Source organism: Diceros bicornis, chromosome 33 (genome assembly GCF_020826845.1).
Source record: "Diceros bicornis minor isolate mBicDic1 chromosome 33, mDicBic1.mat.cur, whole genome shotgun sequence".
Classification (NCBI taxonomy): Eukaryota; Metazoa; Chordata; class Mammalia; order Perissodactyla; family Rhinocerotidae; genus Diceros; species Diceros bicornis.
The window spans coordinates 30,508,071-30,528,475 of NC_080772.1; the positions used below are offsets into that span (position 1 = coordinate 30,508,071).

The following is a 20,405-nucleotide window of genomic DNA, read 5'->3' on the forward strand; positions in this document are numbered from 1 at the left end:
TTTCCATAGGTGTTTTAGTTCTTCTCTCTTCTCCCTCTCTTCCCTTCTCTCCTCGCCTCTCCTCCCCTCCCCTCCTCTCTCTCTCTCTCCCTCTCTCTCCCTCTCTCTCTCTCACACACACATACACACACACACACAAACTCCTAGCAGAGATTCCCTAAGACAGTGACACCTGAATATGTGTAGGTCTTCAACAGACAACAGACACTAGCCATGCTAGTTCAAGTAAAAACTGCTGCTTTTAGACTAGCTAAAGCCAAAGATCTCAGACACCAAAAGAGCTTCAGTGCCCTAGTGCCCTTCCCCCTATCTGGGCTCCTTTATCATACAAGTCTCCCTGCCTAGTACATTCCCCAAAAAGGAGAAAACACAGCCTTAGGTAAATTAACTCCAGGGCTTGGGGTGGGGAGGGGCACAGGAGTGGTGAGTCCTCCCTCTGAGGGTCCATGTCCTGCTCCCAGTGTAGTGTGTGGTTTTCCTTGGAACTAGAAACCACCAGATCCTCCCTGGGAGATATTTCCTGCCCAGATGCTATTCACACCAGGATAAGCAGCAGGAACTTGCTCCTGTGCTCCTCAAGGCCTCACTACCTGCCCTTGAAGTTTCTCCTTCCAAGATCAGGACCCTCTCTGGGATCTCTGAGTATCTTTCTCTACCCATTTCTAAGCCTTGTGGCATTTTTTTCTTTTTTCCATTGGTCCCTGTTTGTATTAGAGAACTTTTCTTTGCTAAATCTTTAATTTCCCACAATCAGATGACTAAGAAAACTCAAGGGTATTAAAAATGGAGGGCACTCAGAAATCCCAAGGACTCTATACATAGAGACAGAAGTTATGTCTGAATATATCTGTGCCAGCTATGTGCTTATGGGAGTCCATCCCATCAAGATGCTCATGATCAACCCAAATGGAATTATTTTAGGTAACTCATTCCCACATTGTATCTTCCACTGACTTTATCAGGATATATTTTTAGAATCATGTAGTCACTAAAGATATGCTCCATGTACCATCTTATGATTTAAATGGAAACTCTACATTTATAATAAATTTTTATTTTATTAAGATGTCTATAAAAAGTTAGCCAACACATTAAACCCTTCTATGTTGAATGGTTACAAAGAGAATGAAGATAGTCCTTCTCCTAAAGACTGAATTCTCTAACAAGGAGCGCAGGACAACTCCAAATGTGTGTGTATGTGTATGTGTATATATACACACACATATATACACACACATATGTAGTATCAAATAACAAGGCTCAAAGATTAGAAGTCCTCAGATTAAATTTTCTAAACCAGAAAATATTTTTTGTTTTAACCTTCGTGGTTGAAAAATCTTCCTATGTCATGTAACATACTGATCATAATTTCAATTTTCACAAAAGAGTGAGGTTCTCCAAGTGTCTGGTGAGTATTTCTTTACATATATATTTGCTGTATTTGACCAATTACTGTTGTTATAGATATGGATTTTAAAAGGAGGAAACTGAGCTACTAACCCAAGTATATGTACAGGAAATTGCTTTAAAAATATTCATCAGCTTTTTTTATTGATATTTATAGCTTTCTTCTTATGGTAAAGCTAAATTAACTTATTCATAGTTACAGTCCATCAGAACTTTGCTGCCAACAGATATAAATAACTAACTACAACAGTAGAGAGTGTGTGGCACTCAAGGCAGGTTAAGTTCTCACCCAAGGGAACTAGGTTTCTAGGTAATGTATTTAATTTGAAGGAAATTATTAAAAGAAAAGAAAAAACAACATAGAGATGGTCAAAATTAACTCAGTGTTCTCATAAAACTCCCTGAGTTAACTAATTACTGATTCTGGTAAAATTCCTGCACCCTGACAACAATAAATTATCAACAATTATACATTTATACAGTTGAATTATACTAGAAATTGTATATGGCTAAAAGACATTTACAAATGTAATCACCCAGCATTATGACACCCAGGAAAAATGCCCTTTGAAACCCTTTAAAATCAGTCTTCCTTCACATTTCTGGTATTACTTGTTAAAATTTTCAAGGCAAAAATCATTATATTGATTATGTCCTGGTAGAAGGGTTTTAATTAGAAGAAAATATAACTAATTAACAGAAAGTGCCAACTTAAAAAATCATTAATTGGTTTTATTCTATTGGGTTGTAATAACTTAATTAGCACTCATTTGAAGAACTGTTAGTTCTCTTTAAAGAGCCTTCAGCAAGTGCATATATCTCAGTAATTATCTTAGTGAGGCCGTGCATATAACCAAAACCCAACTCAACCAGCTAAAACAAAAAGGGGGTAGGTGACTAAAAAGTCTAGGAGTGGCTGCAGCTTCAACATCAGTTGTACCCAAGAGATCAAGTAATATTGTCAAAAAACTTTTTTTTATATCTATCATCTCTTCCTGCATCTAGGTGGTTTCAATATCAAGAAAGGTTAGTTTCAAATGGTCAGTCCCAAATTATTTCCCTCACAAATTAGCAACTCCAGCAGAAAGAGAGCTTCTGTTTCCTAATAGTTCTAACAAAAGTGCTGGAATTCAGTCTCAGTGGCCTGTCCTGGGTCACATGCACTACCCTGAGCCAATCGTGGTGGCCAAGGGGACGCAGTGCTTTGATTGGCTAGCCTGGATCACATGATCACCACCGACCTGCAGAAGAGTTGAGGTGAGATCCCTGGGTTGAGATATGTGGAGCAGTGGTACCCCAAAAGAAAACTGGGGTATTCTTACAAGAAGAAGGGGAAATGGATCTTAGGCAAGCACAATGACAGATCTCCACAATTTTTATCTGTAAATGTTTGGTGTTATGGTAACAATTAGAATAATTATTTAGCTCATACACTATTCAATTTGTAATTCCCTTCTTTAGCCCTGCCAACATCCTCTGTGGTTATTTTCATATAAATAGAATGAAAAAAGCACTATGCAGCAATAGAGAACAGCACTGTCCCATAGAAATATAATGTGAGCCACGTTTGTATTTTAAATTGTTCTAGCAGTCACATTTAAAAATTTTTTAAAAACGTGAAAGTAGGCATATGCGGCTAGTGGCATCTGAGTTGGTCAGCACAGATACAGATGGTTAGGCCAGGAAACTTCTGGTGAACAACGGGGCATCTTTAGGTGTAAGGTTTTCAAATTGGTACCAGATAATTATTCGGATTCAACTTTCCTTGGTTTCTTTACGTATTCTTTAAGAATAGCGTTCACATAGAAACTCAGAAAGTTCAAAAGAAATTTTCATGCTATGATTTCAGTCCTTACATTATCAGAACCAACTCTGGTGAGGTTAAGGACCTGCTGTAAGTAACAGGATCTTCTAAATCCCACGCTGTCTTCCTTGGCTACCTAGGGTCTCAGTTTACGTGTCAATTCCTCACCGTGGAGAGGCCAAAGCCAGTTCTTATCTGTGATTCTCTCTCACGGTACTCAGGTTTGTTTTTCCTTTGTTGCACTTAGCACCACTGGTAAGCATATATTTATCTGCATATTTATTTAACTCTATATCCCCTCATTAGGGTATAAACTCCATGAAGATAGGGATTGTGTCTTTTGTTTCATAGTGCCTGGCAATAGTTAATATTACAAATATTTTTAAGTGAATAAGTAAATGATAACTTTCAGAGCCTAATGTTAAAGTGGCAATGTCTAACTTGTATGGACTTGTTATTCCATTCTCCCATCCTAAAACAAAATAATAGTCAATAAGTTTCCAAATGACATCTTCTGAAATTGCACTTAATAAACTCTACAGTCCAGAGAATTCTTAGTCTGGGGAAAATCAGTCAATCGACAGATGTTTGTTGAGCACCTCCTATTCGACAGGCACTGTTCTAGGCACAGGGAATACCCTCATCAATCTTACATTCCAATGGGGAGAAATAGCTAATAAATAAATGTATAATATTTCAGATGATATTAACTAAAGCAGGACAAAGGGAATTGGTAGTGCTGGAATGAAAGGCACTATTCACATGGGGTGGTCAGACAAAGCCTCTGGAATATGAGAACATTTAGAAAAAGGTAAGGCCTTTTTCTAGTGCAAAGGCCCTGAGGTAGGAGTGTTTGAGAGAGAACACAGAGGACAGTGTGGCTGAAGCAGAGGAAGCAAGGGGAGACTGGCAGGAACGGAGGTCAGAAGGTAGCATTTCAAGGGCTTTGACTTTGACTTCAAGTGAAATGGGAGGTCACTGAGGAAATAAAACCATTTCACGACTTGATGTGAATTTCAGCATCTTTTCAGAAAAATATCTGCTTAAAAAAGCTGGGTGACTAGAAAAATAAATAGTGTTAGATAAATGGAGAAAAGGTGAAAGTGTTCTAGACTGAGAAAATGGTCTTAGTCCAGAACTAAGGATACCCAGAGGTGAGAATGCAGAAAGTGTGTTTTCAAGGCAGTGGGTAGACCAGTAGTTTGAACTAGTGGATTTGGGTGGGGAGTTGGAGAGTAGTGAAGTGAGATCGTGGAGGGCATTGAATGCCACGCTGGGTACTCAAACCCCATTATGCAAGAAATGAGGAGTCACTAAAGGCTTTCAAAAACACACAGATGTCCAGCCTAGCCCAGTAGTCAGCAAGATTTTCATTGTCCTGGACCCATTTCGTTTCCCATAAGTCCCCAGGTTTTAGAGATTCTACCTTCCAAACATGCTACATGTAAATAAGAATTTGTCATCGTTATACTCACAGGAATCTATAACTGCCAATTAATATTTCTGATTATTATAAAATAATAAGCATTTTCTCACTAAATTCACATAACTCTAACTCAAAGTAAATATAAAGCTAGACATAGGTATAGATATGAAATATGATTTCTGATAGGCTTTTAAAACATAAAAAACTTGTGAGTGCCCCTCCCCCTCCATTAGTACCCTTGAAAGGCTGCTTCGGAAGTTTAGGGACCATATCTGGGAACCAGTGACCTAGGCTGTGTTGCATGGGCCTTCTGGATTTACAGCTGGAAGGTTGCCATGGACGCGTCTCCGTGTGGCCTCAGATTCACTTCCTGTTCAGTGTTTTGACAGTTGCCCCAATTCCTCGCTCCGTCTGTCGACACCACTGCAGCACTGCCCATCTGGTTACTACATTGGACAATCCTCCCTCAGGCTCCTTTGAGCCAGAATTAATGCTCCATTGATTCGCTGGTAGAAGAATTTTGTTATAAAAGGAATAAGTCCTTTTCCTGCCTTTTCTCTCTTCTTTGATCATCTCTGGGAATCAGTGTTCACCTCCATGAGACCATATTATCTCACGAGGTCAGCTTGAAGCTCATATTTTGAAATCAAAGCCTCCATACTGCAGCTGACCTACATAGGTCAAATGATATGGACACTTTAGTCATCCATCCATCCATCCATTTACTCATTCATTCAACAAACATTTACTTAATGAGAGGCAGCAGAGCCAAGCTAACCGTACACCCCAGTTGACCCAGGACAACTCCAGCTTACTCTTGCTGTTTGGACATCATTCTTAGTGATTTCTCCTTTCAATCTTATAAGTGTCCACTTATAAATCTTCTAAGTCTTATTGCCCAATTTGGACAATAAATTATATGGTCATTCTAAGTAGAGCACAGTGTTTAAGAGCATCTTTAAAAGTATAATGGTTAAGAACATATAATTAAGAGAATGCCTGTGATCGAAGTCTGGTTTCACCACTTAACAGCTGTGTGACCTTAGGCAAGTCATCTAACCTGTCTATGTGTTGTTTTATCCATGTATAAAATGAGACTAGTAGTAGGACCTACATCATGGAGTCATTGTGAGAATCAGAAGAGTTACACTACATAAACACATATTACAAGCACTGTGAAAATGTTAGCTATTACTGTGCAAAAGCACATCCAGTCCTGAGTTCACAGAGATGATGGTCTAGCAAACTCATGATTTTATAAACAAAAGACATTTCTCATTAACACAGATACTGAAATGTTATCATATAATACATTTCATAAATATTTTTAAATATTATAACATATTTCTCAAAGTACAACAGATAGTTTGATAGGTAACACATATGTAAATAAGTCATCCCAACTAAAGTGGCTTGAAAAAAATTAATAATATTAAAAAAAGATGAAAACAAAGATTTTAATGACATTGATAAAACCTCACCCTAAAATAGATTAAATTAAAAAGAGCACTACTCACACCAGTCCAGTGAGATATAACTGGCATACTGACAATATTGACACAATCAACTCCAAGGTCACTGAACCTCTGAAAAAAAGATGTGTTGCTTATTTTTCATAAAATCCCATAAAAGTGGATTATTAGTCATTGAACCTGATAGACTGACTTTTCCCATTAGTTGGCATCTCACATTGTAGATGTCAATTAAAGTTGAATCCAGGAAAAAACGAGGTGGCTTGTATACCAATGGATTATGAACTAAAGTGCTGGGTTAATTGCAATTCAACATTTGGGAGTCATTCTGCTCGTTACAGAATGTGACACGTGGGCCAGACACATGGGCCACAGAGCCCTCACTGTGTTATCCCCTCAGTGGAGAGCATCCCCGTGATTTTTTTCCCCAGGACTTAACCACAAGAGATGCATTACAGACTTTAGCAGAAGGGCTCATTCTAAAGGTCTTTGAATTTTAATCATTTTAAATTTTTTATTATGCTTCTGATGCTTCAACACAAAGCAAATATTGCACCCTTTTGTTTTACACAGTTATATTCAGTTGTCATATTTTAACAAGACATTACTTGTGACTTTAGCTGGGTTAATAAACTTCAGAAGTAAATATTGAAATAAATAAATGGAAAACTAGCACTATTTAAAATATAGCCTTAAAGTAAAGTAAACATAAAGTAAAATGAGTATTATATACCAATTAACTCAAATTTATCTTCCACTTCATTTGTACAGTAATTAAACTCTTACACTCAGTAATATAGGAAATGGTAATGAACCTCTTTGGAAAATGTTAAAGTGTTCCTAAACATAAAATAACTCTTCTCCCCATCCCATTATTTTTCCCTTCATGTGCCTCTCATGTAATTATTTCAATAATATGGACTTCAGAGTGAGAAGGTTTATGCCTGTTATTACGACAGCAAGATGGAGACGGTTCCTTAGTCTCCCAGAATGTCATGTTGGGTGTCTCAGTTCTGTAAGTACTTCGCCTTGACATTTGCATTATATCAGCTGATCATTATTATGCCCTAATTTTCCTTTTCAGTATTTCAATGACCTTCTACATTAGGTACATGCTATTCAGAAATGTTCCTCCATAGTCAGATCCTTTTCCCTTGAACAATTTATTTTTAACAACTTTCAGAAAACTCCACCTCTCCAACCTCCCTATCAGTCTGCACAATCAAGATTCCTTTCTGCTAATCTGCCCAAGCAAGGAATAAAGTAAGAATACCTGTTCAGCCATGTAGTGAGAACTTTACTTCTACTCAAATGAAGGAAAATGCTTCCACTTTTCTATATCACATGTTTTTCTTCTGCATCCTCACACTCATTTCATGTCTTAGTGCAGTTTTCTGGACTAAATGCTTATTTGCTCACTGATAGAAATATTGGAATCAAAACCAGTTTTCTCCCTTGAGGCTGTGACTGGGAGATTAAGCTATATTCATGAGAGAATCAATTTGTCCCTGGGAATAAAGTTAGAGAAATTATAGGCAGTGATATCTGGATGCTAGGCTGTGAAAGAAGGGAAAAGAATTATGACTTTCTGCAGAAATGGAGTTACAGAGACCTTAGGAACCGAGGTAAAGGTCCTCAAGACTATTGGCTCCATGGAATAATTTGTTTGAGTTGAGTGCTTATAAGGAAGGATCAAACCAGGGAGTCTTAAATATTTTCTCAGTGAGGAATTCTTTCCATAATCAACTTCTCATCTTGTATTTTTTCATGGACTTCAGTTTTAAATATTTGAATCATGGATAATTATTAGATCCTGCAAATGCATAGTTGAGACAATGTGGCTGTAACATTGCCTTCCAGTATGTAAGAAGAGGCACCCCAGATATCAGCAGCCCTGAAGTGTGGCCTGGCCCCAGTTTGGCAAGTCTTTGTCATTGAGCAACGGCCTCATGTGAGAACACTCTGTACTGCCTTCTGTTTCTGTTTCACCCTGTTAACTGTGCTAAAGAAATGCACTTGACACCTAGGCTGGGTAATCTTGTTTAGCCCCAGTGGCTGCAAAAGTACTAACGCCATTAATTGAGGCATTTCAACCTGAGCCAAATGCCGCGCTCCCATCAACACAATAGGCCTTTCTCCATCAATGATAACGGGACCTGTGGACGTGTTTGTTCACGCAGACCTGTTGTGTCCCACCAAGGTGAGGAATTTGAAAAGGACTGTGTTCCTATATTACCCTTTTAATTCTAAGCTCTTCTCTTCTCAATCCTATTCCCCTGTTGTCTCTTGACTGTCTTTGGCTCTTTCACAAAAGAAAATTAAGAGAATTTTATTGTTTATTTGTTTCCTGAAGCTGCCCCATGGTTTTCTGTCCGTTACAAGAGAAACCTAGGGCTCCAATCTTATCCCCAATTCTTGGACACATTGCACCCTTGTTTTGTGATAACTCAGACTTCTCTCCCTCTAAAAAGTTGTTAGACTGGAGGTTACATAGATTGAACTGAATTTTCTGAAATAAAGGATCGAAGTCGTTTCCTCCTCCCTCTTTGTGGTGCTCACTTAACTGTGAAATTCCTATGGATACAGCCCCATTCTGTGGACGTGTGCGGGTGCAGAGGAGGAGTTAGGAGAGGGCTGACAGTCATCAACCATGAGCATCCCTGAATCTACTAACTGTTGACAATCAAAGAAATTTGAACAAATATCCTGCCCACATGAAATAGGCAAAATTTTCCATTTGAGTTTAGCTGCACCAGTAGGTTCAGTCACCATCATCTCCTAGTCACAAGTGCTTTGAGTTTTACTGTCAATAAAAATGGCTACCATTTGCTCAGACCTAACTTACTCGATATTAGACGCTGTGCTGAAGATCTTGCAAACATTATTTTCTTTGATGCTAAGAAACAATCCTATGAGATAGGTGTATGCCTTTATACATATGCCAAAAAAAATAATTCCATGAAGACTTTTCTCAGAGAGAAACTTTAAACACACACACACACACCCCTTTAGTAAGTGTCTCTCTTTCTGTCACAGTTTAGTAGTCCTGGTAGCAGTAAATAAGTAAAATCAATGTAGGATGCTTTACCAATAGTCCCACCTAGAGGCAGGAAGATGAACCAGCCAGAAATTATTTTATTCATGTTTCTTCCAGAAAGGTTGCATTTGGTTTTGAACTTATTTTGTTAACATTTTCCCATTATTTTTCATATTAATGTTTTTTGCAAGCTATAGAAAAGAAAGAATGTGATGGGTCTACTAAAGATGTCAATGAAACCATTATGAGGTCAAAACAAGAAGCGGGGCTGGTTTTCAGAATTTTCTGTCTAATCCCCAGTGAGTCACTAAACTTGCTCCCGATAAACTTCAGAATAAACACATCCACAAAGACTCCTAAGGCTGTCTGATTTTACCATTCCTGTAGAATTTTATCTGAAGAGAAGTTTCTTCCCTTGTCAAACTTTATATTGTTTGTGCCTTAAGATCTCTCCAGTAAGGCTCCACGACCACTACCACCAACTAAAATGTTTTCCTATTAATGCTTTTAATGGTAATCAATACTTAACATACTTTGGAATATTTTTCTGATTTACTATTGTTTAGATGTTCACATTTACAATTACTCCTGTGAAGGCTCCCCTCAGAGCACCAGCCGGTCCTAAGGAATTACCCAGGAATGATGCGTGTGTAGTAATTTAGTCTTAAACCGAGATAGTTCAATATCGAGTGAGACTTCTCTTAGCTGCATATTGTGGAGGAGAAAATGAATGTGCAAAGAAGTTAAATATCACATCCAGGGTCACCAGCACAGCTAAGACTTGAACACAGGCCTGACACCACAGCCCGTGCCAGTGTATTTTTCAAAACGTATTCTGTGAATGGCCTGCATTAGAATCGCTAGAACATAGATTCCTGGGTCTTACCAAAGAACCTCAGAATCAGAGTCTCTGGAGGTGGCTGCCAGGCGTCCGCATTTTTGTCAAGCACCCTAGTGATGGTTAACATACACTGTACAGAGCCACATGCTCCTGCTGCTGCAGAACTACAGTGCACAAAATGTGGGGGGAATGCGAGGTGGGGTGCCCTGGCTCTGATGTTTCTGCTCTAATCGCTGAGCAAGCACAGGGTTTCAAAGATGGCCCAGGCGACCTCAGCATGTTCAGTAGGGGAACAAGAACTTTCTGTTGTCTGTGGCCAAGTGAACATTAAATTTGCACTGTTCACAAGTCTCCAAAGAGAATTTGGCTCATGAAAAAAAGCAGGAGGTAGGTGTGGAATAAAATGAGACAGTCAGTTTGGCAGTTTGATTGGTAAAGGTTGAAAAGCTCATTGCAGGACCAAGCCAACAGCTAATCAAAAAACAGTGAGGCAGGAAAAAAACTGGACCTTGCCCAATCCTGGCTTCTTTTTCTCAGGCTTCAATGGATGTTGCTATTCAGCGATTAATTATAGCATTTCCTGTTGCATAAATGCTTAGCAGCAACTTATTTTAAAAAACAAAAACGCCTCGATGAGGTTAAATGCTTCTTCTTCTAAGACAGTCTGTCCAAAAGATTCACAGCTGAAAATTCAGCTATGTTTCCCAACTAGCCACATTCTGTAGAAAACTCTAAGCCATGCAGATGAGTACAGAATTGACAACAGTGCTCAAGGCTAGAAGTGCTATTCATTTGCTCTCTCAAATCAGTGGACCATTATTCCAGCAGGTTTGCTTTTGGGTGATTATAAGATGGATATGTTTTTCTTCCCCAGTCTCAGGAGGCCCAGGTGCTGAAACAATTGGCAGAGAAGAGGGAACACGAGCGAGAAGTCCTTCAGAAGGCTTTGGAGGAGAACAACAACTTCAGCAAAATGGCGGAGGAAAAGCTGATCCTGAAAATGGAACAAATTAAGGAAAACCGTGAGGCTAATCTAGCTGCTATTATTGAACGTCTGCAGGAGAAGGTAACCGCTACAGAGTCCCAAGCAGATGCATACATTCATGTGCAACACAGCTGGGTGAGCTCTCAAATGCCCAGGCACCAGAGACTTGGTCAAAACTGGCTGCAGGTGCAGAGCACGGCTAACCCCATGGGCAGGGTCTCCCAGGGTAACATTGACTTAGTGGGCCCCGCATCACGGAAGAGGAATGGGAACCCAACTTAAAGCTGGAATTTTGTCAAATTTTCCAGTGGTGATTAGATTCAGGGAGGCTGATTCATGCTTTTCAAGTGTATAAAAGACTTCTATACAAACCTTAAGAACCAATCTACTGGAAAAATATTAAACTGGAAATATTAAATATTTCAGACAAATATATAATATTAATAAATAACAATAATATATAATAAAATAATATATTTAATATTTAGCTTAATGTTTAATTAACATGTAGTATTAAATGTGCAAATATTAAGTTGGAAAAATGTATTTGTCAAAAAAGGACAGAATATTTATAAACAGGGGGAAGCCCATTCTCTCCATGTAGGGCAATCTACATGGAAAACTAGTGTATAGTAACTGCATGGAGGCAAAGCAAAGGGAAGCTAGTAGTGGAGGTTCATTTCCTCAAGTTCTGATGTCCTGGTGCTTTCTCCTCACCAACCTGACCATGTATGCGTGCCCATCAGTCAGAATGAGCAGTGCTGGAGGTACGCTGGAAAATGTTCTCTCAGAATCTCTATATGTTCTATTCAGAATAATTGTGACTCAACCTTCATCTCGTATTCTAGACACTGAAAAAATCAAGTGGAGTTGATAGGGATGGGGCACACTGATCTTATTCCAAGGATTCTCAGACCATTAGTATCCAGTGCAAGATTTATATCAGTGGCAATCCAGGAGCATTACTGTTTTTGAAATTACACATGTGCAAACATACAGTATATCCCTCTCTATTTTAATTGCAAAAATAGTTTTAAAAATTTGCATATTTTAACTAGTGTTTCCATAAGTGTTGGATTTTAATAGGCAATATATTTTTCTCTGTGCATTTATGTTCACCCAGCGCCTGCCCAGCTCGTTTTTGCACTGTTCCCTATTCTTACCCAGATTTCCTCTCTTCCCCCAGTACATACATGCATACCTGCATACATACATACAGTTTGCCCTGGAAACAATCAACCTGTGGAGTGTTTAACATTCCTGACATCAAGCTGCAGATACTCCACAGGTGGGACCCGGGCATTCATCCTATGTATTTTTCAACTCTCCAGGATGATTCCAGTATGTAGCCAGATTTGAGAACTAGTGGTTTATAGCTTACTCTGATTTACATCTCAGCAGACAGTATTGTATCCCATGCTGAATGAAGCAGCCCAGATCACTTTTAGGACCACATTTTCCCTGGTGTTCCAAAGCTAAAGAGATGCTTTTCAGATCTAATAGGATCTTTGACCAGTGGCAGCCAAGATCTGTTATCTTATCAATAAAGTGGAGATCTTCCTTAGGGAATACCAAATTTACTTTCACTTGACGTATTCTAATTATGTTGTAGATTTGGTACAATTTTTTGTTGACATATTGTGTATGTGTTTGTGTGTACTAACATTACTTTGCTTTCTCCTAAAATAACACGAAGCAAGTTTTTATTATGACCCATATGTAGCTTTTTGTTTGGATGAAATTACTGCAATGAAATTAGAAACTACAAAGAGGGTTAATAATAACAGTAATGCTGAAAATTCATGAAACTGCCGATATAACATAAACTGCTCTGGAATCCGCCACCTCGAAAGACGATTACTACTGAAATGACACCTATTAATGAGTTAATCGCTCAACAAGTATTATTGAGTCCCAACCATATGCTTAGAAACCTAGAAGGGGATGTAATATCAAAAGGTATTTGCCAGCCATCTCTTTCCCAATGCAGACAATATAAAATCCAACAATAAATAACATAGCACCAAAAATTAGAGAAAAAGACAACATGTAACAGAGGCCAATATAGACAGTAAATACAAAAGCACTGAAGAATGTCAGTAAAAATAAATCCGCAGCAAGGCTAACACACTAAGTGCCCACCATTCTGACAGCCGTCACAGCCCCATCAGTTAGCCAAGTGATGTGAAACAATTCCACGTGAGCTTCTGCTGCAATCTGCCTACCAGCCCTCAGTCTCTCTCCTCCTCAGTGAAGAGAACTGAGCATTGGAGGAGGCATATCCTCCCACGGTGCCCACGATGGTATCCTCGGTGTCATTCACTGATAAATTCCCACGAACCACTCGGATTCCCAGCCATGTTAGCTCAAAACCTTTAGCTAAAACTGAAAGCCTAAAACGAAAACAATCTCAGTCGCACTTCAGAATCTACTGGAGAGCAATTCAAAATAAGAAAGTCTGATTTAATTGTCTGGGGTGGGGCCCAGAGATCGGTATTATTTCTAAAGCTTACCGGTAGATGTTAATATTTAGCCCGAGTTGAGAACCGCTGAGCTAAAGGCTTGTAAAACATGCTTTGTTGTGTTGTCATAAATTATATTCAAATATTTTTGATCTTTGCTCCATAAAAATGTTCTTTCTTTATTCAAAGAACAATGTTATCCTCTTCTATTTCAATTTCTGTTTCCATAGCACCTCATTTCAACACTCCAGCTGTTATATAGAGAAGAATCAAATGTGGAGAAGGGTGTGGGAGAAGGGATCCTATGCCACAAAGACCTGCATTAGGCTCAATTTATGTCCAATTGAGTGACATAAATAGTCATACCTAGGACTCAAAATTATAGTCTGTGGATTATGACTGACACCCTGGTGAAGTTGAAAATGTTCTCATTCTTGGAGTAGTGAGAGAGAGACACACACACACCTGTTCTTGCCATGCAGGAAAGGTTAAAGAGATACTTGTCTTCCTCCCCTAACATGTCCTTCTTCTCCTAACACAATGGACAGTATCCTGCAGAAAATTCACCACCTAACCCATTAAGAACGCTAAATACTAGCAGCTCTCTCTTCAGACCAACCAGGAACTGTAGTGAGTAGTTAATTTTGAAAATCAGTTAAAGCAAGTATGATCTTTTTAACGATAATACATACGTTCGTTAAGCATGGAACTTTCGTGTTCAATATTTAAATGTGCACTTAATTACCAATCTTTCGATGTGAGCCAGGACCTTTTTGAAAAACAGATCAGTTAATTGGGGTTCACGTCTTTTCTTTTCATGGATTATCCACACCTCTATCCCATTAGCTGTGATTTACACTTTCAATTTCCTTAAAATTGAAAGAGGACTAAAGACATCTACAAAATAATCTGGATATAGGAGTTATACAACTTTTCCACCTAGCTTTTATAGTTGATCCACTCAATAGCTAATAAGACTTCAGTTTCTCAAGCATTTCCAAAGCTTTCTCTTCGCCCTCACAATATTCCATTACTATAATATTTAATTAAATCACATAGTTGAATTTTCAAATGCAGCTAGCTGAACAGATTTGGAAATATCACTGACTGTAATCAAGCATATAACTCAACCAACAAGAGGGAGAGTATGTGGAAATACTAGGGCAGAGCCTGCTAGCCTGAAGCCACTCAACATTTAACATTTAGATGTCAGACACTAGGATGTTTGGAGGGAATGGAGAATGTTAATTGACCTAGCTCGTCATTTAAAAGGACTTCTGCTGAACCTTGTTGAATTCTCCACTTAATCCAAATTATGTCACATCTCGATTTATAACTCTGCTGCATCATTCACTAGCCAATGCCAACACTGCCCAGCTCAGAATATTGTAACAAATACCAAAGGAGCTTTCAGTGGTGTTCAAGAGTGAGAGAAGCAAAAATCCCAGAGAGCTTTGACAACTTCTTTACCCTATCCAACCACAAAGTACAGTGCTTAGGAAACAAGAGACATGGTTTCAGTATAAATGATCATTTCACCTCTAACAGTATAGAAAAGGTCAAGTGAAAACATTAGAGCCATTATTTTAGTGACAATAGTGCCACATACTATGATGTAGCTTAAAATGATAAAAAAAAAAAATTTCTTAAGAGAATAAGATTCTGTGATTATTTCCCAGGAGATGATGTTGATAATATATAACTCTTTAGATACAGATTTCAACCATTATCCATTTCCATCCATTGTAACCTTTCATTCTTCTCATCTGATTTTTGTTTGTTTTTTGGTGTTTTTTGTATTCTGATTCATGAATGCCATTTGTGTAACAATTTACTATTGACTATGTCTGATGAATGAATAGTGAAAGGAAAAAGGGAATTAAAACTAGCCTTTACTGATTGCTCCCTATAGGCCAGGCATTTTGCATGTACTATTGCATTTAATTCAAACAACCCTAAAAGGAAACACTGTTATTATCCCCATTTCACATCTAAGGAACCCGGTCCTTAGAGAGGATAAGCCATTTAGCTAAGATCACAAAGCAAAGTAGACCACAGAGTCTAGATTTGAACTGAAGTCTCTTTGACTCCAAACTTTTATACAAAGCCAAAGCTGCAACTGTGTGTCAGTCATCAAACACAGCACAGTAAGCAGACTTGGCAGCAGCATTGGAAGTTTATACTCCAAAGCCCACCGTCGTCTTGATGTATGAAAATGTGCTTTCCTGGCACTCACAACTTGCTCCTGGCCCCTCTTTTGTGTTACAAATGCATAGCTATTAGTAAAAAGAAGGATTCCTGATGATGTAGACCTCATCCTGCATTACGATTGACTTATATAACAGAATTTCACAGGTGGAATTGACACCCTAGGTCATCTAATTCAAGCCCCTTGTTTATATTTGATACTTAGTGAGCTGAAGGGGACATTAAAAGGTAAAGAAAAAAAGAGAAAAGACCTCATATTTCTGGCTTCCAGCACAGAAATCTCTCTAATCACATTCCTTAGAGCATCAGAATTTTTCCTAAAACCATCTTTCATACATTTTTGCATATCAAAGGAATAGTTGCATACAAAACTAAAACACTATTTATTACCGTTCTCTTACATTGATGGGGTGAAGGGAGTAAATTGCAGAAAACATTGTAAATTTCAACCTGCTCTCATCTGTCCTGCCCAGTGTGCCTGACGCTGCCTGGCCTATAGTAGAAACTAAATAATGAAATGAATATTATCAAAGAATATCCTTGACTTCTTGATGAGCTTCCTCAGAGTATCACAACTGGTTTAGCAACTTCTGGACTCAAGGTCTTCTGATCACTGCAAACAGCTCATAAGAAAAATAAACCATGTTAAAAATTACGTGCATCCTACATGTCTGCCTTTGATTCTCCCACATTTTGATACACAGTCACAGTACAATTTTATGAGTCTATATTTGATGATTTGAATGTAAAGTTTTCAAAAAATAGATTTATTAAAATACCAAAAAATAAATATTTTTCCTAGAAACTCAGAATTTATTTAAATTTCCTTTTTTTCTCATCTTAGCTCAGGCTTACAGATTATGTTTGTTCTTTCCTATGGCAAAATCCATTGCTTTACAACTAATTTTGAGTTTAATAAGAAATGTGTCCAAAGTAGGCCGGTAATACTAATTATAATGTTTCCTGTTATATTATAAATTTGAATCTATATGAATCTTTAGATTTGAGGCTCTGACTTTTTCCTGGCATAGTGATGGTCTGGGCTTTTTTCTCAATTTTCATCAGAGCTCAGCTCTCAGTAATTAGTTTCTTTCTGCATGAAACAAAGATTTTGCTGCATTTTTCCTCATAATCACAGAACAAAAAGAAGAAAGAGTCAGCTGCATCCTTGCTAATTCCCTTGTGACACTTCCAAACAGGACGTGATTTCTGCATACATGCCTTTTCTCTCTTCTCTTCCTGGCTTTGGAACGTACACAAAAGCTCATTTAAGCCAATTAAGAAAAATTGCTTCTAAACTGTCTCTCTACAGTCAGCTTCCTGCTTACTCCAATTCTATATCTTTTAAGGAAGTGTAGGGTGATATATGCCTTTTTCTCCCAGAACCTGCTTTTGAAAAGACACATTTTTTTCCACACAACTATACAGTTTTGTCCTCGCACTCACACTGAGGTTGACAGCAGTGGTTCAGCGTGTGGCTGTAGAGCCAGCCTCTCTGCCTTTGAGTCCCAGCTCTGCCGCTTATTAGTTATGTGATCTTGGGCAAGTGACTTAGCCTTTCTGTGCCGCAGTTTCTTCATCTGTAAAATGGGAACCACATAGAGCTTCCACCACAGGATTGTTCTGAGGATCAAGGGAATTAATACAGGTAAAATCTGTATTTATGCAGAGCTGGTACATATTGAGTGCCTAATAAGTGCTCAATGTTATAAAGAACCCTGTAAGCATACACTCCTTGAGATTCATAGAGTTTTAGTGGTAAGATTTACTCTACAGCTGGTCAAGGTCATTGTCTCTGAACTAAAGGAATCTATAGAGTCACAAGAAATTTCTGGAGCTACAGAGGAAAAAAATAGCAATATAAATAATATTTTAAATAGAAAAATACTACTACTAATAATGAGCATTTAAAATTTCCAGTGTCAATTTAACAAATATCTTTTAGCACCTATGATATGTAAGACAATGGGCTTTCAGTCATCCAATACAGAACCATGTACTAAAAAAATACTGGATCCACCTTTCTTCCATCAGTTCCCGCCTCAGAAAGTTCAGATCCCAAACCAAGTTTAGCGCCTCAATTCCTCACGTAAATAAACACCCACCGATCATGTACTACGTGCAAAATACTCTGCCACACCCTGCAAGTGGAACAAAAGTGAGAAAATAGACTCCTGGCCCTCAGTGAGCCTGTGTATAAGCATCTGCTTAATATAGCAGATAAGACGAGAGCAGAAATGCCTGTCGTACAAGGCAGAATCCAATGAGTGCCACATACAAGGAAAGACTTATGCAGGTGTCCAAATGGAAAGTGAGATTACTTTTACTTTGTGGTCTCAAGAAAATCTTCATGGAGAAAGAGACAGCTGCTACAGGCCTTAAGGAGTGAGTTTACGATCCTGACCAAATGGAGATGGAAGACTAGGAATCTTCAGCACTGAAAATTGCATGAAAAGACAGTTCCATTAAACTGAAACATCACGTAGGTGTAGGGGAAGGGCAGGGCGTGAGACTGGAAAGGTCATTTGGACTCAAGTTTTGAAAGGCCTTGACTAACAGGTTAAGAGTTTAGGAAGCATACAAGTCTTCCTGCATCTAATCCTCCCAAAGTTTCCATCGGCAATGATAAAGCCCTTAAAAATTAGAGAAAAGGAAAAAGACCATTAAAAATGATAGGGAAAAGGGGTGGCCCAGTGGCATAGTGGTTAAGTTCACACGCTGTACTTTGGAAGCCCGGAATTCACGAGTTCGGATCCCAGGCACAGACCTACGCACCGCTCTTCAAGCCATGCTACGGCAGGCGTCCCACATATAAAGTAGAGGAAGATGGGCACAGGTGTTAGCCCAGGGCCAATCTTCCTCAGCAAAAAGAGGAGGATTGGCAATGGATGTTAGCTCAGGACTAATCTTCCTCACACACAAAAAAAAAATGATAGGGAAAACTGCAATATGATGTTTTATTGCTATTCTCTGGATTTATACAGTAGCCATAATATTCAAAATTCTCTGAATCATATGACCTATTGGTCATAGTTTTAATCAAACACAGTACTAAAAAAATTTTTAAAGACATTATTAAGTCTTGTAAGATCTTCTATTGGGTCCCATGTTTTCTTTTCTTGTGAAATGAGAAAATTTTCTAAAGGTAGATACCAAACTGGGTTATTTCCAGTCAAGCGTATAGTCTGTGAAGAAGTGGGCAAGCCCTTGTGGTTCTCAGTGGACCAGACAACAAGGCTCTGTGACATTTCTTCTCCCTTTGGTGTTTTTTAGGAGAGGCATGCTGCGGAGGTGCGCAGGAACAAGGAACTCCAGGTTGAACTGTCCGGCTGAAGCAATGGAGGGTATGGCACGTCCCCCATTAGTAAACCCCCCTGCCTATATTATAATGGATCATGCGATATCAGTATGGGAAATGTATGACATGGTTTAAAAAGAACTCATTATAAAAAACAAAAAACAGAATCAAAAATAAAAAAAAAAATCAATGCGGTCTCTTGGCAGAATGTTTTGCTTGATGTTTAAAAAATACCTTGGATCTTATTTTGTAAATACTTACATTTTTGTTAAAAAATACAAGTATTGCATTATGCAAGTTATTTCATAATCTTACATGTCCTGTAACAGGCTTTTGATGTCGTGTCTTTCCACTCAAATGAATTTGCTAGGTCTGTTCTTTTTGAAGCTCCCCATGTCTAACTCCATTCCCTGCCCTTTCCATTCCAACAGAAAACTGAGGTCAGTAGACAGTCCATGGTGCTAGAAACCCACCATTGCCTAATGACCTAGACAGCTTTGTAATCTCTGAACTTGACTAAGATCGTACCTAGATCACAGATGTGACTCCACACAAACCTCACATTTGTTCGCTCATAATCTCCTAACTGCCTAGAAACTACAAAACCAGGCTAAGAAAAACCACCAGTCATAGCATTTACTTCTGCTTCTACTGGATTATGTGCTACAAATGTGCTTTAGCTTTAGAAAGGGATGGATGAGAAGACAGATCTGAGATCAATCTGGGTAGAAGCAAACAAATGAACACAGATCCAGATCCAAATGGTTCAAGCAGCTGTGAAGTCGCTCTTTAGGAAGTGGGCTTAATTCTCTAGTTTAAGTTCTTTTGATGGAATGAATTAATTAACGTGTCAGGTGGCTTATTTGTGGATGCCATGATTGATGATGTTCATTTTAAGCTCTTACCTATAGTACAAGTACATGATGCTACTCAATATTTTTCCACTTGGAAACTGTGAGCTGGTTGTTGCATTAAAACACACACGCAAAATCAAAACACTGCGGACTTTCACTCAAGCTGGTCTTTCTTCCCCAGTGTGAGGCAATCCTGCCTATTAAAAAAAAAATCACTCCATCTGTGAGGGCTGATGCAGTTAAGGGGGCTAGGCAGGGCATTTGTGCCAACTAAGAATCACCAGATCCCCACCATAAATACCTATCGCAGTTTTGAAGTCGTTTCTCCCCCAACTCCCAACTCCTGAAGGTTGCTGCCTGCATATTTACTCTCCATTAGTGCTATTTTCCTGTATGTCATTGTGAGCAAGCTGTGATTAATAAAGAATTGGAGTTCTGTGAACTAATCAAGGTTTGGTCTGTTCTCTTGCCTTTGCATGTGTGCGACCCCGGAGTTCAGATTTTAGAAGGATGGCCATCGGATTAGACAATCTCATAAGCAAAGAGACAATAATGAGAGCTTGAAGGAAACCAGAGCCCTGCTGATTCACTTCCCTTCTGGAGCAGCAGGC

The 20,405-nt window shown here is 38.6% G+C and overlaps 1 protein-coding gene across 1 annotated transcript in view; it reads left to right on the top strand.

Moving 5' to 3' along the window:
- The window catches only part of STMN2 (stathmin 2), a 51,328-nt gene extending 31,649 nt beyond the window's left edge, over window positions 1-19,679 (top strand). The window contains exons 4-5 of the mRNA XM_058528934.1: window positions 10,862-11,053; window positions 18,916-19,679. Of these exons, the coding sequence (XP_058384917.1) occupies window positions 10,862-11,053; window positions 18,916-18,975 (252 nt within the window). The 3' untranslated portion in view covers window positions 18,976-19,679. The remainder of the gene's footprint in view (window positions 1-10,861; window positions 11,054-18,915) is intronic.
- Window positions 19,680-20,405: the final 726 nt, after the last annotated feature.